This window comes from Harpegnathos saltator, unplaced genomic scaffold (assembly GCF_003227715.2).
Source record: "Harpegnathos saltator strain DR-91 unplaced genomic scaffold, Hsal_v8.6 scaffold93, whole genome shotgun sequence".
NCBI lineage: Eukaryota > Metazoa > Arthropoda > Insecta > Hymenoptera > Formicidae > Harpegnathos > Harpegnathos saltator.
Window position 1 is genome coordinate 1,618,859 of NW_020230721.1, and position 26,944 is coordinate 1,645,802.

Genomic DNA, 26,944 nt, shown 5'->3' on the forward strand with positions numbered 1-26,944 from the left:
ATAATAATAACGTTAATCGCTCCAACAGATGTTCAAGCGGAATTCTGCAAAATTTGCCTCACGGAGAAGCAAGGATCGGTTGCGACGCCGCGACAACGGACGAACCAGACGCGAAGCCGATTCGGAGCCGAGTCTCGTTCGCAGGAAGCAGAAATTCCGTTTCCGTCGCAGCAGACCGCGCGTCGCGTACGCTCCAATTGCCGCGCCAATTCAACCGATCGTTCTCCTCCGTGGCAAAACACGTCGCTGCACGGTTCTCTTGTGCTACAAGTCACAATTCTATTATCAATGACGATCTCTTGTGACGTCCAGTGGGGTCGCACTCGAAGGTCCCCGTGATCATCAAGGGATGACACGATCGCCCGCCCCCTCCCCCTTTGGCACGTGTCTCGTCGGCTCCGCGATGGAAGGTGTAGAGAAAGAGAGATAGAGAGAAAGAGGCAGGAAGGGAGGGAGAAAGAAGTAGAGAGAGAGAGAGAGAGAGAGAGAGAGACAGAGAGAAAAAGAGCAAGAGAGAGGGAGAGAGAGAGAAAGAGAGGAGAGAAGGAGTGGGTGCTGATGTGACGCTGATGAACGATCAGCGCGAGTCGAGGCTGACCGCGATCCCATCAGAGGCGGATGCCGCGGTTGGTGCTGGCGATATAGTTGAGCAACTCCTCGGAGTCCTCGCAGACGAACGGCTTTTCATGGTAGCACGCGACGTCGTGCCAGGCGATGCCGTCGTTGTAGACGTTGTTCAGGACGGACATGCAGGACTCGTTGGTGCCGTTGATGTCGAATTCGGCGTTGTCCGGCTGCTTGACCTTCTTGTGGCCGGTCCGCGACCACGGGTTGAAGCCCCAGCCGTTCGGCGCCTGGCTGGTGGGTGCCATCTTCTCGCGATTGGCTGACCAGAACCAGCCGTAGACGGACTTGGGCTCGAGATCACGTCGGTTCTCGCAGCCCTTGAAGTCGCAGAGTCGTCCGGATGTCCAGATGTACGGCACGTCGTCTGGAAGACAGGTTCCGTATAAGAAGGACTTGTCGAGCTTATCGACGGTGTTATGAATTTTCCTGGAGCAACCGAGCTCTCGGGAAAAGAAGAGTCGCATGGAAAATGTTTTGGGGTCTAATTGGGGCTTTCGGTGCGATTTCCCGTCTAGGTAGATTTTAGATAGAAATTTAATTATTTCAAATACACGCGACTCTGAGCAGCAATTTCAAAGTGTTGCCGATATTTTTTTTCTCTTGGTTTTCATTTATAAAGTACATAAATGAGAGATTTTCGGCTATCCGCGTGAGGTACCGAAGATATCCGGCTAACCTGAATTATAAATAGTGTTTTCCGCGACCTGACAAAAGTACTGAACGAAATCGACTCGCGGCAACGTCTTTCAACTTACTTTCGCCTGATCGTCCGTGCAAAAAGATACATTGCAGCGCGCGATATAAAAAGATGATACTTTCTAGCCTCAACCCACTTTAAGACCCCCGCATTTACCTTGAAAACAGCTCGACCGACTCGCCTCCGTAGCCCGGCCTCTTCGTCGTGACCGAGAGAGTCGTTCTCGCGGCGAGCGACTGTCGTCACGATCGTGCGCGATAATTGCGATTAAAGCGACAGCGAAATCTGACGGATTCATCAGTTCGCGGATTCACAGTGATGCGCGATTATCAATTTTGGACTCGCGTGCAACCGCATGATTGACACCGATGTTTCGTTTGTCTGCGGTATTGGTTAACTAACACCGCTCTTGCATTAATTAGTGTCAATTCGGCGCGGCGGCGTGTCGAAACGACGAAGCGTCTGTCGGAGATAATCTTTAATCTCGATCGAGTCTTTTTTCAGAATCGTGGCGCGGGATAAAATGACGCGAAAATCATTTGGTTCTCATTCTTAAAGAGAAAATTCCATTTTTGCGCTTCAACTATCATGCTCAATAAAAAAAAAAAAAAAAACAGTAGGAAATCGAATTTTATAACATAAAATGGAGGCCGGAAGAATATTGGAAAAATTTTGGGTTTTTTGTACTTATCCGAATCATGTATCTGTGAAATATTGCACTCTCAACTTGAACGAACGTAGATTTCGAGAAACCAGCTTTCGAGATATTATTACGCAAATATTACTCTCTAAAAGTGAATCAGTGGAACTCACTGTCAATCAGCGATTATGCACTGATTGTCAGTGCTAAGTATACCACTGAAAAGTTGAGTGGTATGACAGTGAGTTTCACTGATTCACTTTCAGAGAGTAGGAATTTGTTCATATTTCCTGAAGCAAAGCGGAGAACCGGCAGTCTCGTCGATCCAGACGTTTTCTTCTTCCGATGCACGCGGCGCGGCGATCTCCGTCGCGTCTTACACATCGTCATACACGCGCGTTTACGACTTTCCGCTAATGTGAGAAGAGAAGAACACGAGAGGAGCGAGAGCGGTGGAGGCCGGATCGTAAAGCCGGATAAGTTCCGCGCAGAAGACCCTTTGCGCTGAACAGTTCCTCGAGTGCACTCGAGAGCGTCGCGCTGCAGCCGAAAGGTCTCCGGGAGACGCGCGCGGAGAAGAAGGCGGCTGGAGGGCTCTCCTTCGCGGAGAGGAGAGGAGAGGAGAGGAGAGGAGAGGAAAGCGGCGTCGTTAATCATCCGAATCAAGGAGGCGAAGTGGCGTACCACCGTCGCTCGACGGGTCGGCTCGCGTTTCGAAATTACCGAATGATTATCCCGCGCTCGCGCGCGCCTGCGCACCTGCGGATGAAAGTTGCCGCGCGGCAAATCGCCGGTGTCGATATTAACGAGCCGCTACCGGCGCGGCGCATTGTGCTGAAACTTTCCGACACTAGCGAGCTTCGCGCGCGTCCAGCAGGATCGCCAGAAGGGTCGAGCCTGCGATCGAGGGTCGAACTCGGTCGCCCGTCGGCTCGCATCCCGACGCGCCGGTAAATCACACGCGCGAGATAAGAGATCGAGTGAGATCGAGTTGCTCGATAGGTCGCGCGTTATCGGACGCGCGGCCGGAAGAAGCTCGCCCGCCCGGGACTCGTACATCAATTTATACTAATTATGCAATTCCGCGGTGACCGCGTAAATCAAAACATTCGGCGTGTGCGTCATCGTCAGACACGCTGCGGCCGAATTGGTCGGCGAGCAAGAAAGCTCGTTTGTTCAATATCGTGCTTTGAATAATTTGTGGCTCGGTGCGATTGCGGAGTTAAATGAAAAAGGGAAGAGTGCTCTGAAACAATCGATCGACTCTACCGAGGAACTTTCGGGCATAACCAGTGTCTGACACGCGGAAGATAAATTTGTTACTGTAACGAAGAACGACAATGTTACAGCCGAGCGCGAAAACGAAGTAAGGCTCCATTTTGCCGAGTCGGGCGATCCATCGCTTCCCGTGTACCCTCGCCTTAAAGTTATTATCCTTCCGATAATTCGAGAGTGCACGGCAACATTTGTTTTGATTCCAGCTCCCGACGGCGCGGCGGCAGCGGCGGCGGCGGCGATGCTTCTTTCGTAATTGAATGCCGAATAAGCCGTTGAGAGATTTACGACCGACGGAGGGAAGGTTGCTGCAACACTTTTACCTCGATGAATTTCAGAACGCGTCCGGTCCGAGATCCGATGAGAGAGTGTATCTCTTCCGAGAATAATGAGAAAACAAGCTCTCCCGCTGAATACGTTTTTGCCGGCTGCGTTTTGAAATTCATCGAGGTAAAAGTGTCGCAACTTTCCTCCCACCGAGCGTCCGACACTTGCACTGACGGCGACAACGGCGACAAGTCGGCGGATTCAACGGGATGTCGCGTTCCGAATGGAAAAGTCACACTTTCCGGCGTGTTCCCTTTTTTTCCCCCCGCGAGGATTATCGCGGCTGCGAGCACGACGCTCACGCGCACACATGCGCTGTTCTTTATTCATGAACGAGAACGGGGTCGACTTCGTTCTCCGATCGTGTCTTGTACTCGCAGTTGCGACAATAAGAATGATTCACGGTGAAACGATGCGTTTATTCGCCGGCGAGAGTTTCGTGAGAGAGCTACTCACTCTGCTGGATGAGCTTGAAGATCATGTTGTTCTCTTCTTGGGTCTCTATCGAGATAAGGTCCATGCAGTACTCTCTGCAAACGTTCCTGGCGTCCAGCCAGTCGACCTTCTGATTGGCGTGGGCCGGCACGTGTCCGCTGTAGAAATAGTTGTGACCGCGGAAGTTGAACTGCTTCGGCCCTGCGAAGTAACATGGGATTAATGCGTTGGGACAATCGAGCTTCGTGCAAATTGAGCGAAATTGAAGGATAATCAAGTCGGTTCTTTTTGTGCGAATTTCGCGTCTGCGAAATGTTTAGTCAACGATTGAGGGTTGATCAAATAAGAAGAAATGTAGCTATCAGCATGATATTCGGGTCTTTTTCGACCACCAAAGGTTCATCTAATTGTGCAATACGAACGATTTAGCCCATTAGAGAATTAAGCAAACCAGGCGATAAATAGAATCGATAATGTGATAGGGGTTGACTTTATATCGCCATGAGCTAAAAAGAACAAAAGGACGTCTGGAAATTTTGCTGAGAAAATTAACATTGTTCGTTCGACGTAGACAGCTCGTGATGCGAGTTTTGAAATTTTTTATTGTTTCCGCCGATACTCAGCCGATGCTCCAACGCACTTTTGCACGCATTTACACGACGTTGCGGCGCTTTCAATTGTGTGCGCAACCCGTACGACGGGAGGTTTGTAGAAAAAGAGTAGTACCGTGTCGAGAAGTTTTGCATCCCCGTTCGATGCACCGCGTCCTTATCCTCTCGCGGCGCTGAGAGAAGCAGACAGATTGAAATGATACATCCCGATGTCGGTGTTCCACACGAGCGCGAGCGAGAGACTCGAGGGTCTAACGCGAGAGTAACGTAAGTAGCGTTGTGTCTATATTGTATTGCCGCGTATCTCGATAAATGCGAATAAAAATATTAGCCTCTCCATCATCGTCGCATTATTCATGCAGTTGTCACTCGGGCTTCTGCAGAAAGAACGGTAAATCGTTGATTATATCGAGCCTCGCAATCGCTCGTCCCTCTCCGCTGCTTTTTTTCCTTTTCGTTGTTAACAGGCTCTCGATTCGATTCACCCGTGGCTAATAGTTCAGGGGTCAAACAGCTGTTGAGATGAAGTAAGCCGTGGAGCTCGGCACGCCGCGAGAACGAGAACGTGTCTGAGTAAAGTCGGCCGTCTCCAGTTGGAGCGCACGATGAGCGCAAAAAACCGCGCGAAAGGTCGAACGAATCGTCGTATGAAAAATTCCCCGCCTCGATTCCTCGTCAACCATCGACGTCACGTCGCACTTGAGTAACCTAGTTGGTAACGTATGAAATTGTGAATAAGTTCCCTCCCCCATCTCCTCCTCTCTCAGTTGTCACAACGCTAAATCCGTCATAGCTAAACACACGGTAGACAAGAAATAGATAGACGAGGAAGGTCTGCAAGAGAAGAAACTCAAATATTTTTGACGATTCGAGACGCTTGAGAACTTGAGCGTACGAAATTTTCCTGCTTCAAATTCAAATTCAGACAGTCCGTTGTTTCCGGCTGTGAAAAATTTAATCCCCATGACAACAGAGCGTCTTGGTTCTATTCGGAAAATAGCATTCGCCTCTTCCTTATTATTATCTGATACATTGCGTGAAATAATGAGATATCAAATTACTCCCCTTGATTCTCTCGCATCTCTCGTGCTGCAAAGTACACGTTTGTAATACGCGCTGTACAGAAGTAGAAGTTACGCTCATGTAAGTAACAGCAATAGAAAGCGTGCCAAGCGTGTTTGTATCGCGTGTTTCAGAAGTTTCCCCGAACGATATGAATGTACATATGTAGTGAGAAAAGCGAGTGAAAACTTGGCGCGGCCATTTCTCCCGGTCGATGTGGATTTTCAAACGCGTTACGCGCTGAAGAGAAATAAATCATGAGCGATAAATCAAATCGATTCGGCGAATTCGGCAGGCAAAGAGGACGCCGAGAATTGTCCACGAAAAAGCGGAAGGAGACAAAGACGAAGCGAATAAAATGGGAGAACGAAGTTATCCCATTCCGAAGGATAGACATTTCCTACGAATCGTTCGTCAGATCATCGATTGATCGATATTTTTTCTACGAGTGAGACAAACATGTCGGGACACTTCTTTCTAGAGGACCAACACTTCCCTCGCCTCTCGAGGAGCGAAAAATCCCGCGACAATTCAACAGCGGAGTGGCTTTTGAAAATCTCCGGCGCCGGCTGTAACAATTCAATCAACAGGCATCTCGCGCACCGCAGCGGCGCGCGTTTCGCAATTTGCACGGTTTCCCGCGTCTTTCACGAACCTCGCGCGCCTCATGAGCGCGGACATACGCCGTTCCGTCTCTCTCTCTCTCTCTCTCTCTCTCTCTCTCTCTCTCTCTCTCGGCGTGACTCCCGCGCTTCTCCCGCGTTTGACTCCCGCGGCCGGGGAATCTGTAATCGGCGGCGACGGCGGCGCGTCATTATCGTCCGCTTTAAATGTCAACGGTCTTATACTTTTTCCCGGTATTTATGCAGGTATGCCTCTCCCCGTCGACGATTTACGACGTGTGTCTCATTATGAGCGCCTAACGCCGCGTTACGAAACACACGTGCGCACGTATCGCCTGGCCGCCGCCGCCGCCGCCACGCTACAAGGAGCGTCTCCCGTCGCTGTGACATAACGTTTTATATTCCGCGCTCGCGCGATCTCCTCGACACGTCTCTGTTCTTTCTCTCCTCCTTTATTCTCTCCTCCTTTATCCGCCGCTTCGTCCCTCCCGCGCCTCTGCGCTCGAGTCAATTTTTCGAGCCGACTCATCGCACACCGCCACTCGCAACCCACATTTCGCCGTTATTGCCACACACACACACACACACCAATGCCGCGCGCGCTTTTGCGCGAATTTCAAATGCCCGAGGAGCGCTCCTCTCTCTCTTCCTCCTCCCCCCTCTCTCTCTCTCTCTCTCTCTCTCTCTCTCTGTCTCTCGGATTGCATATCGGACAACAGGAAATTTACATTACATTCGAAATTCCATATTCGGCAAGCTCGAGAAGAAACGACGGAAATTTCAATTTGGCACTCGTCCCATCAAAAAACAAAATCGAACCAAGAGCGAAGGGCGTAGCAAAGGGTGCGGGAAATTTCATCGCGCGAAAATCCATACATTATGCGGGAAACCAGACGAGAAACCCGTCGAGACTCAACAACGCGACTGAATCCGCCCAGAATCTCTTCCGTTGCGCAATGTTACGTTGTCGAAACACGAACACGGCGCCGCTTCCGCATTTTTTCCCCCTCGAGCCGGAGCCGATTATACGTATGCAAAATATGTAATTTGCGACCGGAGCCGGCTGCGGGCTTATCGGATTTTCGCGCGGTGACTTTATCTTTCGGGCAATGGCTTGGCAAGGATGAGCCGCTTCGAGTGATATTTATCGCCGCGGGCAGCGGGGGGGGGCAGCCGAGGGAATGAGACAGCTATGAAATTTGAATAAAACGAGCCGATATCGTAGCCCGCGTCCTTGCCCACGTCGCGCGCGTCTTCGGCCGATTGACGCTGATTTCGCCTGATATTCTCGCGGCAGGCAAAACACGCTAATGTCAGGGGTCGCCACTCGCGATGATTTTACAGACGGCCGCGATTCTTTTTACACGCGTCTTACAACATTGCAATTTAGCGGGCGACCGTCCGCGCGCGGCCGCTTTCGCAGGCGCGAGCCATCCGCGAGCGTCGCGCAACAGCTCTCGAGGGGAAGGAACGGGTCGCATCGAGCTCGTATTTGGCGTATCGCGCGGAAAACGGCGATAATTTCAGCCGCAGGAGCGTCTTCGCGCCGAGAGCGCGGAGAAGCGATTCGTTCTCGCGAGCTCGCGCTCGTTGCGCTGAGGAGAGAACCGAGGCTCGCAGTTGCCTCGTCAGGTGCCTCGTTGCGCAAAGAAAAATCGTAGAACAAACGATCGACATTTGGAATAGAAAACTGAACTGGCTTGGTCGGCCTTACGGCCGACTTCTTATTACCGAGTTTGTTTCGATATCAAGATTCGGTCGAGGAAAGACCAAACTCCCTGGTTGAAAACGAACGAAAGTTAAACATGGTTGTACGAATATAGATTTTCTTTCAGTTTCTAATCGAAACGCTGAGAGGAAAGGGTAGCTACTTCAGCTTTGTAAAATTTATAGTTATTTAATTATTTATTTTATATCTTACATTTTATGTTTTTGTTATTTTATTTATTTATTATAGTTATGTTCAATGTCAGTATCCCCTTACCGGCTAGCGTGACGTAGTAATGTCAGATTTTTCGGGCGAAATAAAATGATGTTATATCGAAAATGATATTATTTTCACGTTACACAAAGTGACGTGTATGCGCCGTTTCGATCTACGATCGCAGAATGTAATCTCGTTGAACTCAACTCCGGGCTCGCTCGATATAAACGAGAGATTGAAAAAATCTGCTATAAGCATCCGAGCAGTTAATTCGTCGCGTACAATCTGAGTTTGTTTAGCTCGGCTCGAATTGTCTCTGGTAATATCTTTTCGTTTTGTATTGATACTTTCAACAAAACAGTCGATGGGAGAACGAGGTGAACGCGACGAGAGGGTGAGCCATCACGCTCGAAAGGAGCCGCGTAAATATAAATTTCAGTGCCTCTTCGAGCAAAGTCTCTCCGCGGAGAGACGAGATGAGTCGTCGGCCAGTCAGTCGAGTGCTCGATTCGAGTCCGCCGTGGTGGAAAGGCGATTGTGCGCTGCGCTCGCACGCGCGCGCGTCGAGGAAGAAGGACTGTCTGTCAGGGTTTACGACATAGGACAAAGTCGTGATTCCCGTTGTCGGTATAAATTTAACGTAGATCTCGTAATGGAAGATAAGGATTATCCCAGTCGCGCGTCGTTATTTCCAAACGACGCGTTATGCGGCCCCGCGGCGCTTGATATACGCGACGCTCGGATCGAACCGGTCGTTTCGTAACACGACATCGCGCTCCGATTATTGATCCACTCCTCGTGAAAGTTGCGGAAAAATAATCGGACAGCGTGCAGGCGCGTGGAAGAATTTGGAAATCCGAATCGCGAATAACGGTGTCGGTGATATTCACGGCTCGAGAGTCGCCGCCGATCATTTCCGATATCTCATTCTCATCTCTCCGATCTCCGATTTCTCATTAAGTATGCTCTTTTTCTATTTGTTCATCCTTTTATACATTCATGCATGCATTTATGCAATACGCAGAAAGTCTCGATCTGATCTAAATTTTTATTCTGGCTCTATCAATTTTTTTTTATGTTTTCCGACTTGTGTCTGCATTTTAATTGCAACATAAGAATTTTATTTCTTCTTACGTAAGTCGAGTTGTCTGTTCGAAAGAGTATATATGTGTGAGAGAGAGAGAGAGAGAGAGAGAGAACAAAAGAGAAGACAGGATTAACAGAATTCATTAAAAGCCGTGGGAAGATGAAATTTGAACCGAGAATTAAAATTTCTATGCAATAGACTAGCGCAGTTAATGTAAAAAGTTTACTTAGTAACAAGCTGAATAATTAATTTAAGCAATCAGGATACACTAACGTGTACGGAGAAGTTAAATAAAAAAATGAAAGAGGAGAGGGCAAAATCGGACACGTAAAAAATTTAATGTTTGGATGTCCCAGATGATATATATAAAAAATTATATATACATTATATAATTTTCTATATGTACATAATTTACATCACTTATTTCATTACATTATGCATCACGCTGGAGGAATTTTATCTCTCCCAAGATATTTATACTCTGTCTTTTATACTTTGTCAATGACTTTGAAATACCAATGACCGTTTCTCCCTGTCTCGTCTGTCTGACGTCATGTAGGTCTACATTGCGCACATCTACGACCGCCGGACGGTGAATAGTTGCTATTTAGTATCGGCTCCGAGAGGCACCGTTTAAATGTGAATAGTCGTATATAAGCCCGGCGTCGATATCGGTGTCGCAGTCAACACGGCGGAAAGCTTCGGGAAAGCGATCTCCGGCGGTGCGCGACTGTTAAGAGCCCTATTAAACGGCCATAAAATATAACGAGACGTCACGTTATGCTGATTAATGGATAGACGAGTAACTTTAAAGATCCCATCTCTCTCTCTCTCTCTCTCTCTCTCTCTCTCTCTCGCGTACGTAATACGCGAACACGTGCTCGCGATGCGCAGCCGCCCGTCGAGAAGCGGCGTGCGTTTATAAGCAACAGCGTCGCGAAAAGTACGACGGCGCTTTATCGCGATATTCAGGCATCGCGAGTTTAGCGGGTAATTTACGCTCCCATTGATCGGAGTCACGTGAAGGGGCGTCTAATCGAGGCGCGCGCGGACGGTTTCAGCGCGTGTCCGCCACGTGGGACTGACATAAGTTATGCATCGGGCGGCTGCATCGAGCGGAAACCGGCGTGTAAATATTGTAAAACATATTACGCGCTGCTGTCACTGTGTGCGCCGGCTATTCCTGTACCTGGATCGATAATCGAAGCCCGAGAGACGCGAGCCGCGCAGTATGTGCTTCACTCCGATCGCCCTGGATTTTGTTGCCGCCGATGCGATCCGCGAATGCGCGCGGAGAGAGTCGCATCGGGCCGAGATGAAACCGCGATATTTAAAAAGGAGAATTTTTGCACGAGGGCTACTCTTCAGGTATTCGATGAGTATCTGGCAATTGACTCGCGAGTGTGTCACCCCGACAAACGTTAAGGGTTCATTGAAATTTAACGTACCCCGGCTGGGTCATCCGACACGTGCACGGCAACTTTTAACTAATTCTCCTGCTCCGTGCGAAGAAATGGCGACTGAATGAGGATTTGATAACACGCGGAGGGAAGAAAAAAGACGACTGTACCCGTTCGCTGAGGCGAAAAGGCCGAGAGGCAAGGTCGATTAAGATGAAGTGACAGCGAGCAGAAATAACATTCGAGGGAAAAGTTGTGAAAGGAGTGAAGGAAACGTTGGATCGGACTTGGAACGAAGGCGAGATTAGGAGCGAGCGTGTGTGAGCCGCGTTTGCCGTAAAGAGGAAGAAGAAGGGAAGGACGAAAGAAAGAAAGGATATCGGTTTGCGGGTGAGTCCTCCTTCGCACGCAACCGCGGGAGGAATTACGGATTGCGATTATCCGTAGCGGTGTCCCATATCGATAAGTATTGCCGCGCGGGATATCGTGTCTGGACAATACAGCCGGCGTATTATTATTAGACGGTGCACAGAATGACCGTTCGTTTCGCGATTATGTCATCATTAAATGCGGCGGGCTCTCCTTTGCTCGCGCTCGGCCGCGCTCGCATGCATCCGCGTGCATCGAACGAAAGAAACGTTCGCCTCCTGTCCGGGCAATCGCAATTTACGGTCGTTATATCACCGTCCATTAAACATTTATGCTCCTTGCATGCGCCTCGCGCGGCGGTTTGTGCCAAGGAACCCGCGACGATAATCGCTTCGATCGTGCGGCCCGTTGCTGTTCACCAATGATCGCGCAGCCGCTCGACGCGACGAATGCCGAAAACTCCCATTCGTCGAAGTATGAAACGAAGATTTCCACTCGCGGTTTTGGACAGGTTTTTTTCTGCAGAACGGACGACTGTTAAAGCAAGATCTTTATACAATCGATAAAAATCGGCCCGGCGGTTAACATATGAAAGAATTTCAACAGCTGTGAAAGTTCCATGCGGGAAAACTATTTGGCATTTTGATGTCACAATCAAATTAAATATACGAGAAAATGGTTGTAATTTTAAGGACTACAATAAAACGAAATTTTTTACAGTAACTGCTGTTACAATATATGTGTTACTGATTACAATATTATATTTATACATGTATATGTTGCTATTATAATTTTTCTTTTTCTGCCAGAGCAACGAGAACACACATATATATATATATATATTCGACGCCGAGAACGATTTTAATGCGATATGAAACATTTCTTTTCCTCTCACCGTGCTTTTCCACTCTCAGTCTTTTCGCTCTCTCTCTCTCTCTCTCTCTCTCGAGAGAGAGAGAGAGAGAGAGAGAGAGAGAGAGCGAACCCGATTAACCCACGAGTGACTACCTCGGCACAGCGCCGAGCGCGCCGTCAGCTTCGACAGCTGTCACAGACAGCCGTCAGCCAACGGCGACGACCCACGCGGCCGTACAATCGACCACAGCGGCGAATTGTGTCGTTTTCTACGACGGCAAAGTGAATTCTTCTCCGGCCGCTTCACGGCGGCCGTCCGTCCGTCCGTCCGTTCGGGACGGAGAGAAAGTGGATTTCGTGTTGGTAACGCGACAGTGCGCCACCGATGTATTTCGACAGCGCGCGATCCACTTCCGGCATTATCGTCTCATCGTACGATCGGCTCGGAACGAGCAGCTAATCTCGCCGGACGAATCGCCGCGTGCGTTAGCACTAGCGGCTAAGTATCGGCGTCTAATTGACGCCGTTTCTCATGACGGACACCCGTTCTCCCTGAACCCGGGCTCGAGCGTCGTAATGAGCGCGCGCATTAATGAGCGAGCTTCTCCGTAACACGGACGTTGCCGCAATCGTAAGGGATCTCCGCTCATTATCACGCAAACGGATACCGATCGCGCACGTTGCCTTCCCCCCCTCCCCTGCGCCGGTGCGAAATCCGAGCTTGTAGAGCTAGATGTATGCAGCTTCCTCAAGGAAGCTGAACAGTTTGAGCTGGCACACACGGCACAACGGTTGTCCCGGCTATTTCCCAGGACTCTTGCCACGCCGGATATGTTTTCCTCTGATTTTGTCTACGACTCTTGTGAGTCTTGATGACTTGGCAAGTTTACTCTGTGATTTTTCCCTTTAGATAAAAGGGTCTTTTGGTCGTCTGCTGTGTTGCCAGGTGGTGCCAGGTATACCTGATTAAGGCTAACGCCGGCGACTCACAGACGACTTCAAAGCATAACTTACTCCACGACGGAGTTCTCTTGAATCCTCCAGCACTCGTCTCGACGCGTTAACGTCCAGAGATTCTTAGCCGCAGAGCGACGAGCGTGTCGGCTCATCTGTACTTCGTCCCTACGGTGAGAAGAACTAGAGTCTTTGGCTAAACTCCGAGCTTAACGAGGACCTTAACAGCAACCGTTCTCGCGATAGTTGTGGCGATAGTGGACCCCGACCTCTTCTTCCTTCGCTCTGCGGAGCTAGAAACGACGATGTAATCCATCCTCGATAGACCGACCTTGGCACCTTGAAGAGCGGAGGAAGGGACCAGCCAGCGACCTCGCTTGCGTTTATTTTTACGTAGTTGCGTGTAATAAATTAGGTTCAAGTTCTTCCAACATAATTTCAAGTGCAGATAACTCGGAGAATCCCATTTTTCGCAGATCACGTCTCATGATCGTAAATCCGAGATATGTAATCTTCCTCATGAAATTACCGAGTCTCTTTCTCCGTCGACGGCGCACATGCTCCTCGAACATTCGTCTCGCGACCGACGGAGGCAAGGTGCGTTATCGCCATGGCGAGGCAAGCCGCGCCGCGAAGAAGAAAAAGTTTCACCTTCGCCTGCCACCGTGGCAGCGGTGACGATGGATCGTAAGCTACGTCGGAGAGTTCCCTTTTCCATCGCATTCGAGAGTACTGTTTATTCGAGAGACCGACCGCCCACCGTCGCTTGACCCAGTGATCTCGTTCAGCGGCGCGCGGCAAATTGATGCTCGAACGTATTCTCGCCCGTTCCGCGATCGTCGACCGCGAGTAACGGATTCCTTTCGGACTCGCAATTTAATCGATCACGGCCGCGACAAATAAGACCCGCCGCTACAGCCAGAGACCTCTCAGTAAGGCTCAGTAAACCTATGTCACCGGGTGATGTACGGTGAGTCCGTTTTTCATGTCGTAATGAAAAACGAGTTTCGGAGTTCCTCCTAGAGATGTGCGAACTATTCGAATTCGAATCTGAATCCCTATGATTCGAATCCGAATAATTCGAAAATTTCGAATCGAAGATTCAATTACGAATCAAATATATTAGCGTGCATTATATTTGCATGCATCAAGTACAAAACGAGACATCTGGGCCTGTATGTTTGAACCCTTAACTTGTAATTAACTTAACTTATAATTAATAACTTAATTATAAATTACTTTAAATATTTAAATATATATTTTACTTTAAGATGATATTACAATATCAATATCCCCTTTCGTATTAAAACCTGCCATCATTATGTGCATGTTTAATAGTCATGTTAAATTTTTTAATGATTCGATCCGATTCGAATTCGAATGAAATTTCATACATTCGATTCGATTCGAATTCGAATTAAAAAAATGAGATTCGATTCGATTCGATTCGACATAAAAATTCTTGATTCGCGCATCTCTAGTTCCTCCGAAGTAAGATCAGCGCTTGCATTTTTAATAAATTTCGATGTTACTTAGATGTGTTGAGCAATCCTTTCGACATGTTATATATGTGATAAAATTTGACATTTCTAAATTTTCAGCAGTCTGGAAATATAATTCGGGAAAAGATATTTTTTGAAGATTATATCAGTATCAAATTTGCGATATTCAATAATAATCTGGACATTTTTCAACAGTAACTGGGAGTCTAAACGTCTCCCACAAGCGTGGAATGTCTAATATTTTATCACTTCAGCTTCTGTCATGACAGATTGCCACGTAAGCTCGTGAATAATGGCTCGCAACGTGTAAGCATTTCATGTGCTTCCGACCCGACCGGAAGAAATGTGCGAAGACCGTGAGATGCGTGAGACGGCGAAGAAAGGAAAACAACGGGGAAAAAAGCGATGTCCTCCGACGGCGGAGGAGTGCGGAACGACGACTCTCTGTATAATTACGGTACGCTCGTGAGCGTTAGATCGCGATTAGAACCCACGTCAGCGATACTGCGCGTCCTTACGTAACGGAGGAGTCTCGTTTACGTGTGTGTTTGCCATTTGTATAAGTTATAATTAACTCCTGTTAATCGTTCGATTAAAGTCAATGCGCGGCGTCGATTAATACTTGTTAGCGGCTCCCACCGTCGCGCGCGCGCGCGCGCGCGTCACTATTTCCATGCTGTATCGCGGTAATCCGCGAAACGCCCGGCGCGTTTAATCGCTGAACCTGACACGGAAGACACAGCGACGTGATTTATCCAGCTGAGAAGGAGGAAACGGCCGGTCCCCTCTCCGTTATCGCGCAAAAATCGAGGTCGCTCGAACGCTCCGCGACGCCTTTTGATCCGCCTGGGCAAATGCAAATGCAGCTCCAACGCCGACGGGCGTTATTCTCCCATTGACCCGTTTGCCAAAGTAGAAGCTTTGAAAAACACGGTCACGTGTGTCATCGGATTTTGCTTCGGATCGACGTCTCGGCAAGGCTGACCGACAAAGCGGCAAGCTTCGACAGCTCGTGTGTGTCTTAATTTTAATTTCACTTTATACGTCAACGCATTGAGCGTCACGTCATTCATGAGCGAATATCGACGACAGTCGGGCCGACGCAAAACTTTTCTTTCAGGAGCTTTAACGTGGCAGAAGCGATAAAGTAAAGCAAGGCTGAGAGAAAGCAAAACCATATATAAATTTAGGATACGCGCTCGCAGAACTCTCCGCTTTTCGTTTCGCGCTGTTACGTCGATTCCCTTCGCAGCGCGGGCCATTGTCCGTCCAACGAGAGAGACACTTCAACCGCGTCCCCCCGTCCGTACGTACGTAGGATCATGAAGAGCGACCGGCTCGCTCGACAAGTTTGTCGAAAGTCGAAGCCGCGTGCGTGTAGGCGCGGGCATTGTGAACATCACGTTTTCGCAGGGACGATCTTGCTGGCTGGTCATTACATACCACGTAACCGGCAACCAAGGGATAATCTTCTCTCCTCCACCCCCCTCCCCCCGCCCCCGCCCGCGCCGCCGCTCCTCATGCCGTCGTTGTCTGATTTCGCAAGCAGTTCCTGACATTTTCGTGGCGATGTAGCGCCGGCCTTTTGTAGAGTTGTCAGTCAGTCAGTCAACGACTCACGACGAGCGAGATTGCAACAGCTGATCGGTCAGCCGCACTGTCATAACGCCGCCGTCTCAACGGCGATTTGTTAACGCCGGTCTATTTGGCGTCCCAGCCAGCCATCCAGCGGCGTTGCGCAATCGTGATTAACGGCGGTATAATACGTCGATTAACCTTATACGCGATGATACTCGTCTCGGTGCTTCTTTTTCTCTCTTTGCTTTGCGGAATTATGTCGGATATCCTTGTCGCCGCGAGTCGACCGCGAGGTCTCGCGAGGAAGGGTCGAGCCATTATCGCGAAGCGTAGAGGGGACGTTTCTCAATTGTATGACGTCGATATTTTCGCGGCTACGTGCGCGACACAAGGCGAACAAGTGTGCGTCATTATATCTCAATATGTATTGTCATGTCACGTAATTGTCACTTTATAAGGTTCGTGCGGCAGATTTGTCTTCCACCGCAATCGTATGAAAGTTCATCGATTTAGACGTCAGGCCTGTAAGACCTAGTTCGATTTCTGAAAATAAAAAAAGAGGAATGCAGCGAATCTTCCGCTCTGGCGATCTACGCGGTGTGTAAAAAAATATTGATTGAGGTGAATCCAACAATGAACTTCTGATTTTTTAAGCCAAATTTGGATCACAAGAACCGGAGAAATTCGGTTTCCTCCGAGTAAAATATGTCCGTTCATTATTGTCACATTAAACCAAGCAAACTCTCTTTCGCCTAGTGGCTCACTGCGATGAGTCGAATAGCTCGAGATGATTGATCGCGTGATACGACTCTCTTAATCCAAGGAGCCAAGCCTATTTTGTCCTTCGCGACTTTTCACGCACTGCACAAAACAGTACGCCGTGACGCGGCTCGCATAAGGCGCAGCTTTCCACCCCGAGCGGAAAACGATAGGAAAATTCGAAAATTCTATAGAATTATCTCTCTCTCTCGCTCTCTCTCTCTCTCTCTCTCTCTGCACATCGCGGCATGCAATTACAATACACGCGAGAGCAGCGCGGCAAAGCGCGCGCTTATAATCGCGTATCTTCACACCATAATAGCCCCGTCCGACAACGGCTTAATAGGCCGATGGCTATTATATAATATCCACGGCCGATACTTGTTCACATGTTACCCAACAAGCGTGTCATTATCGCTCGCTTTAAGCGTAAGACGCACGCACGCACGCATGCGTGCGCGAGCATTACGTGTTCCATTGTGTTGCCAGAGGCTTCACGCTGTATTCCCGTAGTTTAGAAAAATTAGTCACACTCGTTGTTCCTCTCGCCGATCCTTCGTCTTAATTAGACGACGGCGGCACCTGTTTGAAAAATCCGAACGACGTATCGATAAATAAAATGCACGTGCGGCAAAAGAACGACACAATATACACACGCGGCGAATGCGGAAACAAAATTGTCATGGAAAAACTAGCGGAGGGGTGGGGATTAATATCGATCGTATAATTGTGGGATTAAACGGTCGAGCGGTGTTGCAGGCGACTCGTAGTATGTAAAACTGACACAGAAAAGCGCAAGAGTACTCGTATCATGACATAACATCTCCGCGTTCCCTCGCATTCGCGATATTGAATAATTACTCCGAAGCGAAAACTGCTTAATCCTCCTCCGTTTAATTTTTACGAATAACGACGCGACATGGACATGGAAATAAAAGCAACGTGAGGGAATCTCAATGAAGAGTCTAAAATGAAAGTAGAAATTAATATTGATGGCGCGTAAACGAGAGAGAGAGAGAGAGAGAGAGAGAGAGAGAGAGAGAGAGAGAGAGAGAGAGAGAGAGATTATACAATGAACGATGGGTCGCGGGCGACTCGTAGGCAAAATATCCGCACAAAGGAGCGAGACGATTTATAATAAATTGTGACGCAACACCTTCGCGCTTTCTAACATTCGCAACATTCGATAATTGCGCGCCGTCGTGAAAAATCCGCGATCCTCCCGCCGGGGAGGTCCCAAGTGGGTACCGTCGTAAATTTCACACAAGCGCTGCAACGCTTAATTGCGCGCGCGCGCGCCTCTTCTCCGAGAGCGCGAGGGTTTTCGCGTCGGTTTTCCCTCCCGGTGCGTCCTTCTGCATGCATCCGCATTGACACGCTTATTAGAGGCTCCTTCTCTCCACTGGCGACTGTGCACCAGCGAGGAGATCACGCTACATCTGATTACTATTGACTTAACCGGCAACTCCATCCTGCCACCCGACGATCGGGCATTCCAGGGGAGCGAGCATGCAATCATTAGGTTGTTAGGTGATTGTGGTCGTATCCGAACATCATTACGTTGCACCATTGCGGCAAAGCCGATTCACTCCCACGGCCTACTCGTGCCTCTCACGTTATTAAATACCGTGGAAATGCGACCATTTGGAAATTCTGTATTTCTCTCTCTCTCTCTCTCTCTCTCTCTCTCTCTCTCTCTCTCTCTCCCTCCTCTCCTCCTTTCCGCCACCGTCCCTGTCCAGCAGAAGCGCTCGACGTTACTCCAGATTCTCGCGGTGAATCCGCGAGACTCCGCCGCGACGAGTGCTTGGTCCTTCTCCGGATAGACTTTCATGATCGTGACGACAAGAGACGATGGACGCACTTAATAATTGTTTTTAATCATTATGTTTCTTTATACATTCCTTTTTATTTTTATTCAACTCCGTCATTAAATCTGCATTGCACAGCGGCGAATTTGCTGAAAGCTGTTCTCAAATTTTCATATCTGCGCGACGCACTTCGTACGACATGTAGTTTCCGAGTAAATCTTGATAATCTTTTTCGATATTTCTTTCATATATGAGTCATAACTTTCTCTCTCTCTCTCTCTCTCTCTCTCTCTTTCTTTGTCCACGTCGCGAGCGACGTGGACGAGAATGGCGGATTGTCGATCAACAAGTCGATCAAGATCGGCAAGTTGCCAGTGCGCGACTTTCCCCGCCGTCTTCTTCTTGCTTATATTATAATATAATCAATCGGTCCCCTATTTATGTACAATAGGGTGCGGAGGAGGAGGGAAATCAAATAAGCCGCTGTTATAATCGGGCGCGAAACCGGTATTATATTATTTCAATGAACCGAGACGTGCGCCGATGATGATTAATAACGCGAGAGGCGTTATGAAGATACGAGCGATCCGTTATGCACTGAACAGTCGCGACGATGTCCTTGCTGCAACGTTATTAATGAAGATCTTACTGCATTAATTCGCGGACGGTGTAACAATGTGGAAGCATTCTCGCGGAAACTCTTGTAGCGTCGTCCTATTGAGGACGATATCGACCCTGCTCGACGTTAATATCGCATCGCGAATGGTCATTTCGAAGACGACAAGGCCGCAGGTCGAGAGAAATCGAGAGAAAGAGAGAGGGAGAGAGAGAGAGAGAGAGAGAGAGAGAGAGAGAGAGAGAGAGAGAGAGAGAGAGAGAGGAAGGGAAGATAGCAGAATTTCATTGTTTGAGAAAATTGCTACTTAAACGAGTAGAAAGCAGAAATGATGCTTGAAACAACCGCTAATAAGAGACAACATGGCGGACATTTTTCTCGCGCCGAAGAAATCGACAAACTGATGCGACTCCGCTTTTACGCGGAAAGAGCACGGCGTGCGCTTGATATCAGTCGAACTGCAAATTAATTAAGTATATCTCTCGATCTCAGTGAGATCCTCGCGAGCGAGTTGCGCTTCATTTCCGTAATAATTGGCCCGTCCGGTGTGTGGTATGCAACGAGATACTTCTCGATGAAGCGCGACGGAGCGCGCCGAGAAAGTGCATCGGACGCGCGCGATAACGAATCGCGAGGAAAGTCGCGTCGCAGTATTATCTGCCACATATATAGGGTGGCCCACGTAAAATCTGACGATTTAATATCCCGAGATCTCAGTGGCCGTTGAATCTGTGTCAGAACTTACCCTCATGTAACCCCTTAGAGCGCGGGTTGAGCGAACTTGAATATCCCAAACGGGTAAATTTTCGCAGACGACGTCACTATTGGTCTAACTTCTTGTGTGTCATCGATTGGAGGAAAAATATGTACATACTTACCTCATTTAGGAAATTTACCTGTGTAAGAAAGATCGTTCAAAGGAACTTGACAAGTATCCCAATTCGTGACACACAAGTGATTCTAATAATTTCTTCGAAACTGAACTGTTCTATCATATTCTGGAGAAAATATCAGAAATAAATTAAAATCTTTATAAATTGATAAAATATGACGCAACTAAAATCCTGAATTTGTTTGAGGCTCCCAACGATATAAATCTTGGAAACTTGGAAGCTCAACGCGTAAATTATTAATTTGTTAATTTATTTCTGCGGTGAGGTTACTTGGTCACCAATTGGATCGTTCACCACGCCTGTGTGTGTCAAGCAAAATTCTCTTAGAGTTTTCTGCGATAGTCCAGTTATCAAGTTATCTGTTAGATGTCCACCTTGTATATATGTGTGTGTGTGTACAGAATCGGTTCTCGCAACAAGTGGACGCGTAGCGGCGCGGCAAGCCACCCACGCTCGTGGGTCGTGCGATCAAAAGTGAATACCCCGGGCGCGTGCTTGCACAATAGCCGCACGCTGCCGAGAGAGGCTCGTCTTCGCTTTTAAAAGGTACACGTAGCTCGTGAAATTGCGCGAAGAGGCCCCTTCTTCTTAGCGTGTGTATCAGCATTGTAACCTCGATTCTTCTCCGAGACACGCGCAGTGCCGTGTCGAGACGCACGGTCGCCTCCTCTCCCACGAGCGACGGAGAACCCGTCGACGAGAGAGTCCGTCGCGAGCCAGCGTTCCTCGCTTTCGCTGGCATTTTACACACGAGTGATCTAATTGAAGCTGCTCGATTGAGCCACCGATGTGCTCTCATACGCGAGAGACATTGCCGCGTTACGACTTATGAAAATGTCTTCATCCGTGAAAATCCGTACCGATCGGCCTGGCCGATTCGAGGGATTCGAGCGCGAACGTGAATCGTTTTAATATTCCGCACTCTCGACAAGGTAAAGAGATCTCACTGAGAACTTTCAACACACTTTCGTAACAATGAACGTGTTGGTGATAATTCTATTGTATTAATTACTTGTAAGGGCAAGAAGATACAGTTGGCACCGGGAATGACAATTACTTTTTTGAGATTGATCATTCTTTTCTCTGAGTCGCGATGGGCGAAAGTGATTTCGTTCCTTCGCGGCCGTGCGAATAATGTGAGTGACAGCCGGCAGATGCCGGAAGGTACTTACGATTCGCGCACTTTTGCGGTATCGGAAGAGACAGGAATCTCCCAGGTCGGTTACTGTGCGGTCGGGCCTCGTTGATCGCCGGTTCGGCGTTGACGAACGCCGCGAACAGCACCAGGGCTAGCGGCACCAGCATCATCTGTCTCGCGGAGGATAATAGTTATTATTAGTTATTATGTTACGTAATGCTGCACAGAGGGAATCACTTAACTTTGTGCAATTCATATCGGCTTTTGTCCAATTCTTTCTGCAAACAGCTTGCGACTTTCTCATATAGGATATCTCTATGTGCACATTCATGCTTGTCTTCGCGATTGATATTGGAAAAAAATTATGAAAGCTCAGTCGTAAACTCGAGCGCTTCTTTGTACATGTTCTCCTTTTCATTTCACAAAACGATAGCAACCAGGAAAAATCGAAGACTCGAAGCGTCGAAGGTTGAAGAAATTCATGTAGCTTAATTTCGATCGAATAAAATCTTGATTTAATCACGCAAAGAGAAATATTGTTTTACCATACTCGCAAAGCGATTACTCAATTGATTTGTTCTCTTTCAAGTGACAGTTGTTTCCAACAAAGAATATTTTCTTGACAGTAGTTTCTTAAAATATACCTATAAATTTGAGAACAGCTCATTATCGTGCGCTCGAAAGAAAATCGCGCCAGATTTGCGCGACTGTACAAACTCGTGAAAAACTCGAAATAATCATCACTTGCTCAAAAAATGCAGTATGCGGAAGCGCGAGGCGAGGTGTCGCGCTCCAGAAATAAATCTGTCATATTAATAACAAAAAATGGCGAGCGCTCTTTCTTCCTTTCCTTTTGCAAGATCATTCGAAATTCGTCTGTCGCGCGAGACCGAACACCGCCTGAGAGAATTGTCAACAGGTGCGCGCGAGCGCGTTAACGGGATCGACGGTTCATTTAAATATCGATTTGGTCGTTGCGACGGCGCGATTTCATCGCGATTTATTGCGGCCGCAGTCGAGCGACAGCCGGTGAGAGTTTCGTTCGTACATAACGGCGTTGACGTACAGATATGCGCGAGCGCGGCGCACTGCGCGGACACATTCAGTTCCTTCAGTTTCCATCGGCGGAGGTTTCTCTTAGGGAGTGTCTCCCGTGTCTAATGAAGTCGCAAGACCGACCTTTCTTCTTCCTTTCTTTTTTCTCCTCCTTTTCTTTTTCGTTCTTTCTTACACACGCCAACGTGTTCGTGTCACTCGTACGCGTTACATGACTCGTCGAGTCGCGACGCGCGTCCCTCGATCGGAAATTCTTCCGGCGAGCGTTAGCGAGAGGTGAGAGGCGGAGCTAATTTGTATCTTAGATCTGTCTTAGAGTGACAATGTGAGCTAAGCAATTTCGCAGATCAAGTGTCTCGCTTCTTTTCTTAGTGCGCGCGCGCGCTGTTTTTTTCTTTTTTCCCCTGACCGCGTCAGGATCTCATTTCGCTCAGTTCAATTCTCGATGCTGTGGATGGAGGAAAGTATAATCTCACCAATCCGTCGTGTTTGAATCGTCACGAAGGCGCACGGAGTTTGTCTCTCTCGTCTTTCGTCCGCAGCATCGAGATTTGAACTCACCGAAATGCCGTCGCGAGAGTTTCGATCTCCAACGCCGACGACCGCGACGACGACGATTTCGACGTACGACTTCGGCACTCACCTTGTATCACTTGTCTCTCGGAAAAACTAAGGATAGACGTGGAAGATGGTGGTTAAAGAAACGTGGTCACTGATAGGATATGGAGAGACGGGCACCTTCACCGGCGATTATATAGAAATGGTCCCCACCAGACCGCAGGCTCATCCCACCCCTCGCCACAAGGATCCAGCGAGACGCGCCGATGGATCGAGACCTTAGTCATAATTAGTCCGGATAATTAGAGGTTATGCAGAACCGCGGATCGATTCCCGTGATCCGCCGGTGTGTCCTCGGAATCTCCCAGCGGGGAGATCGTCCTCGCGAATCTCTCGCCTCCTTTTTCGTTAAGCGCCGAATCCGGCCCGCGCTTCCAGGAATCCAACGCGGTGCGGATTTAATGGGGGAGTAGGAGACGAAGAACCTGGAGGAGGAGGAGGAGGAGGAGGATACCGGAGCCGATAATTCATTGATACAGTAAGTAATACGACTGACTTACGCAATTATTGCATAAGAGCCGCAGATGCTATCGGCGGACTACTTCGTTAATTTTCAGCCAAACCGATCGCGCACGCTTTTACGATCCGCGGAACGACTCGCGAACTGCATAATCCGCTGCTGGATTAATCTCCTCTCGCGAACGAGTATTCCTAAAAGAAACCGCCGCGATCTTGTGAAATCGGCTAAAATGAGCCTCATTTCGCGCTCATTTTCATCGTTCCAACCAAACTCGGCGTTGAATATACTGTAAATTAAAAAAAAAGGAAAAATCGAGTGAAAAGAGTTTTGTTGCACAAACTGCGATCGACCAAGCCGAGTAAACATCGGATCGGGATCAGCAACCTGACGTGGGAATCTCAGCTGCCAGATTAACAATAAATATAACAAATAAAGCGCAAAATCCGATAATAAACGACGGGAGAAATCGAGACACAGTTGTTACGTTTATGTTACAGATGTTCTTTCGACTATCGAAAAATCGATCTGTTTGCGCAATTCGAGCGGGCGCGATTTCACCTCTAACAGAAAATTAAATAAATCAAACGATAAATGTGACCGGTAATGTATCGCAGGCAGCTTTGCGGAAATCCGCTCATGGGATTAAATGTTGAGTTTAATTTACACAAACGGGAGATTAAAATAACACGAAAATTTTATCGGGGAAATCAGGGCGATTAATTCGCCGTATTTGAGATTCGCCGCAATTAAGTTCGCTTAACCGACCGCAAAGTTGTTTGTCTCGATGAATTATTTTTGTGATATAACGTATATACGTTTTGTAACACAGCATTTCTCCGTATTAAAGTATTAAAGTAAAAACTCGTACAAGACCAAAGCGCGCAGAAGAGCCAGGAGAGCTCATGAAAATTTTTCATAACCTCGCTGTTCGCATTTTTGCGAACGTAGCTCGAGCGACGAGCTCGCTCGGCGGCACGTCGAACACCGACATCGGACTCGGAGCGGCTCGGCGGCGATCGATCGATCAATGTTCACCTACATTTTTGCGAGCGCGTTTAATGATAGGATAGCTTGAAGTTAGCAGCTAATAACGGTGAACTCTTTATTCCCACAGCTCTACTGACGCGGCGCGATACCGTCATCGATTATGAGATCCGCGATCTGTAACTAATTCCCCCGTGTTTTCAAAGCCGCATGACTAATGCCCGCTCGATTTACGAGTTCAACGTTCCCTCGCCAAGTAAATGGGCCTTGGACGATATTTCCGCGAAAGTTGTCCTAAATTAAGCGCAAGAGCAAATTTGGTCAGCTACGTTTACGCGCTCTCTTTAAAACTAACTCGCGAAGACCCGTCTGCTTTTCGCGATATGCGGTCGGGTCGGGGTTTGTATATTACCGCCGAGGCGGAAAAGCCGACTCAAACTTTGCCGAAGCGCGAAAACACTCTTATCCGGCGGATCTGAAATTTCCTGAAAGCGTCTTCCAGCACACCCGAAATTTCCGGAAATCAGCAGCAACGGCAGCAACGAGAGCAGTAGCAGGCTTGTTATTAATTATATAGCAGCACTAATTATTAAAAGTCCTAGTCAGATTTTCGTGACCACAAAATGGGTCCGGAGGGGACCGGAGAAAAAATCGAAAAAAAATCGTATTGTCGACTGCCGATATAAATATCCGGATATTGCATGGTAATACATTTTATAGTTATCCCCTCATCTTTTATCGATATGCGTATATTGTGTATGCAGACTTATCTCACGTGACCACTCTGATAAGAAAAATAGCGCTTCTCACGTTTGATTTCATTAAAACTACAAGTATTTATTGTTCATCCTTTCTTTATAATTTTTCTCTCTTTTTATCTTGAGTGTTTACTGTCCAACGCGTGTAATGTTTGTAATTAATAACGGTACTTTCAGATTCCTATAAATTCTAATGTTCTTCATTTTGGCAATGACTCGGTGCGATTCGTATCGGGTGAGTGCAAAAATTTGGATGAATCTCGTGACAGAAAAATAATATCGAAATAATATCAAAAACGATTTATTCGTTCTACCAAGCAATCGCTATTGTTTTCTATCGTACATCTACACGTTCGTAACTGTTGAGATCGAACCTAACCAGTCTTTGAGAAACCCGTCGAAACTCTTGCACTCACCAGATACATTCATGAGTAAACTCAAATCGATATAACGTCCAGCACGCTATACTTCCACTTGGGACACGTTACGTGGAAAGTCAGCAATCTGTTTAGTATGCGGAAAACTGTGGTCTTTACTGGTTACCTCGTTGATGGCAGGCAGCGTTGTGATGAGCCGCAATTTTGGCCGCTTCATCACGAGATGCCGCGCCCGTTTATTAGAAGTCCCGCGTTAATCAACGTCCGGCCTAGAAAGGAAAAGCGCATTTTGTTCGAACACTCGTCGGAGTGTTTATCGTCGCCGCGAGTCTGAGAGGAGGCGTCCGAGTCAATAGTCCGGCACACTCAACGATATCGTAGATAAAAAGACTTTCGCTTTCTTTGAAACTCGACTTCACGGTGCGACTTGAATGGATCCGTCGTCGTACGCGCGTCTCTCTTTCTCGTTTCATATGTTAATAACAGAGTCTTTCTGAAGCGAAACTGCGCCGCCTTTGATAGAACAGCCGCTAAGCGACAATCGCTAAGATTTCGCTTATCGTCGATGCCATTTACGTTGCGCGAACGGGGTGGGGATACGTGGAAAAAAATCGAAAGTGTTATTACTACTTGAGTGTTATTATTCTCAACAGTAACAGGATCACACAATTAAAACGCAATTGTTTCCTAGCGACAGTCCAGTGTGCGAACAAAGAGAGACACGCGGGAGGCACCCCGTACTGTACAAACAAAATAAAAGAGAAAGTAAAAACTATCCATCTATTAGCAACTTAAAATTTTATCGCGTCGAAACGACTGTGAGCTGGCGCGGATGCGCTCGAAGGAAAGTGCGAGCCGAGTGGATATCAGCTCGAGAGAGGAGCCGATTCTCCTCTTCTCGCGTAGCTCACTCGTCGACACTTACAACGCGCGCGCGAATCGCACAGTAGTAGTCATTAAGCTCGCTAAACGCCTTATTAAATTATTATCAGCGTTGTGTCGCGCGCGCGCGCGCGAGCACAAAACCAGTTTTACCGGCCGCGCGTCGATCGGCAAGTGAAACGCACAATTGAACAATTAACGTTCCCGGCAATTAAGGCTCCGGCCGCCTCGTCTTTTCGCGCGTCTCTTCTTTATTCTCCGGCGGCACGCCGGTTCGCATTCGCGTTCGCCTTCGCATTCGCGCCGTTTCTCCGCCGCTGCGTTCGCGCGTATTTTCGCGAACGAGAAGGAAAGGTCGCTTGCTGCCATCACTTTCCCCCTTCCTCCTCCTCCTCCTTCTCCTCCGTCGCCGTCGCCCGGGCGATTCCGACGTGTTGCCTCGTCTCCGAGACGGTGACGGCCGCCGAATTTCCGAAAACGTCGTCGTACATCGCGCGCGAGAGCGCGGTCGCTATGCTCCAGCGGTGACCCTGAGGATGCGCTTCGTCAACTTTCACCGTGCTGTAAACGCGGACGACGACGGGCAACGAGATAGTCAATGTCACCCGTGCTGCGACTACTCCCCT

At 48.2% G+C, this 26,944-nt stretch overlaps 1 protein-coding gene across 2 annotated transcripts; it reads right to left on the minus strand.

Moving 5' to 3' along the window:
• On the minus strand, positions 1-23,004 carry slf (C-type lectin domain-containing protein slf). 2 transcript variants are annotated; one of them, XM_011153286.3, is made up of 4 exons: positions 22,883-23,004; positions 21,218-21,353; positions 4,023-4,202; positions 1-991 (listed from the first exon to the last, which is right to left on the minus strand). In XM_011153286.3, exons 2-4 carry the CDS (start codon positions 21,351-21,353, stop codon positions 609-611), a joined length of 699 nt encoding a protein of 232 aa, XP_011151588.1. In that variant the 5' UTR covers positions 22,883-23,004; the 3' UTR covers positions 1-608. The 2 variants fall into 2 exon arrangements, with proteins under 2 accessions (XP_011151588.1, XP_019700345.1); XM_019844786.2 differs by having other exon boundaries at positions 21,218-21,357; positions 22,883-22,974.
• Between the last annotated feature and the right edge of the window lie 3,940 nt (positions 23,005-26,944).

Bases quoted from the DNA above. Each gene is read 5' to 3' on its own strand.
- slf (XM_011153286.3), bottom strand. From the start codon at position 21,353: ATGATGCTGGTGCCGCTAGCCCTGGTGCTGTTCGCGGCGTTCGTCAAC. The intron at 4,203-21,217 runs GTAAGTACCTTC...GTTACTTCGCAG, and splicing joins ACCGCAAAAGTGCGCGAATC to GGCCGAAGCAGTTCAACTTC. The intron at 992-4,022 runs GTGAGTAGCTCT...CCTGTCTTCCAG, and splicing joins CTTCAAGCTCATCCAGCAGA to ACGACGTGCCGTACATCTGG.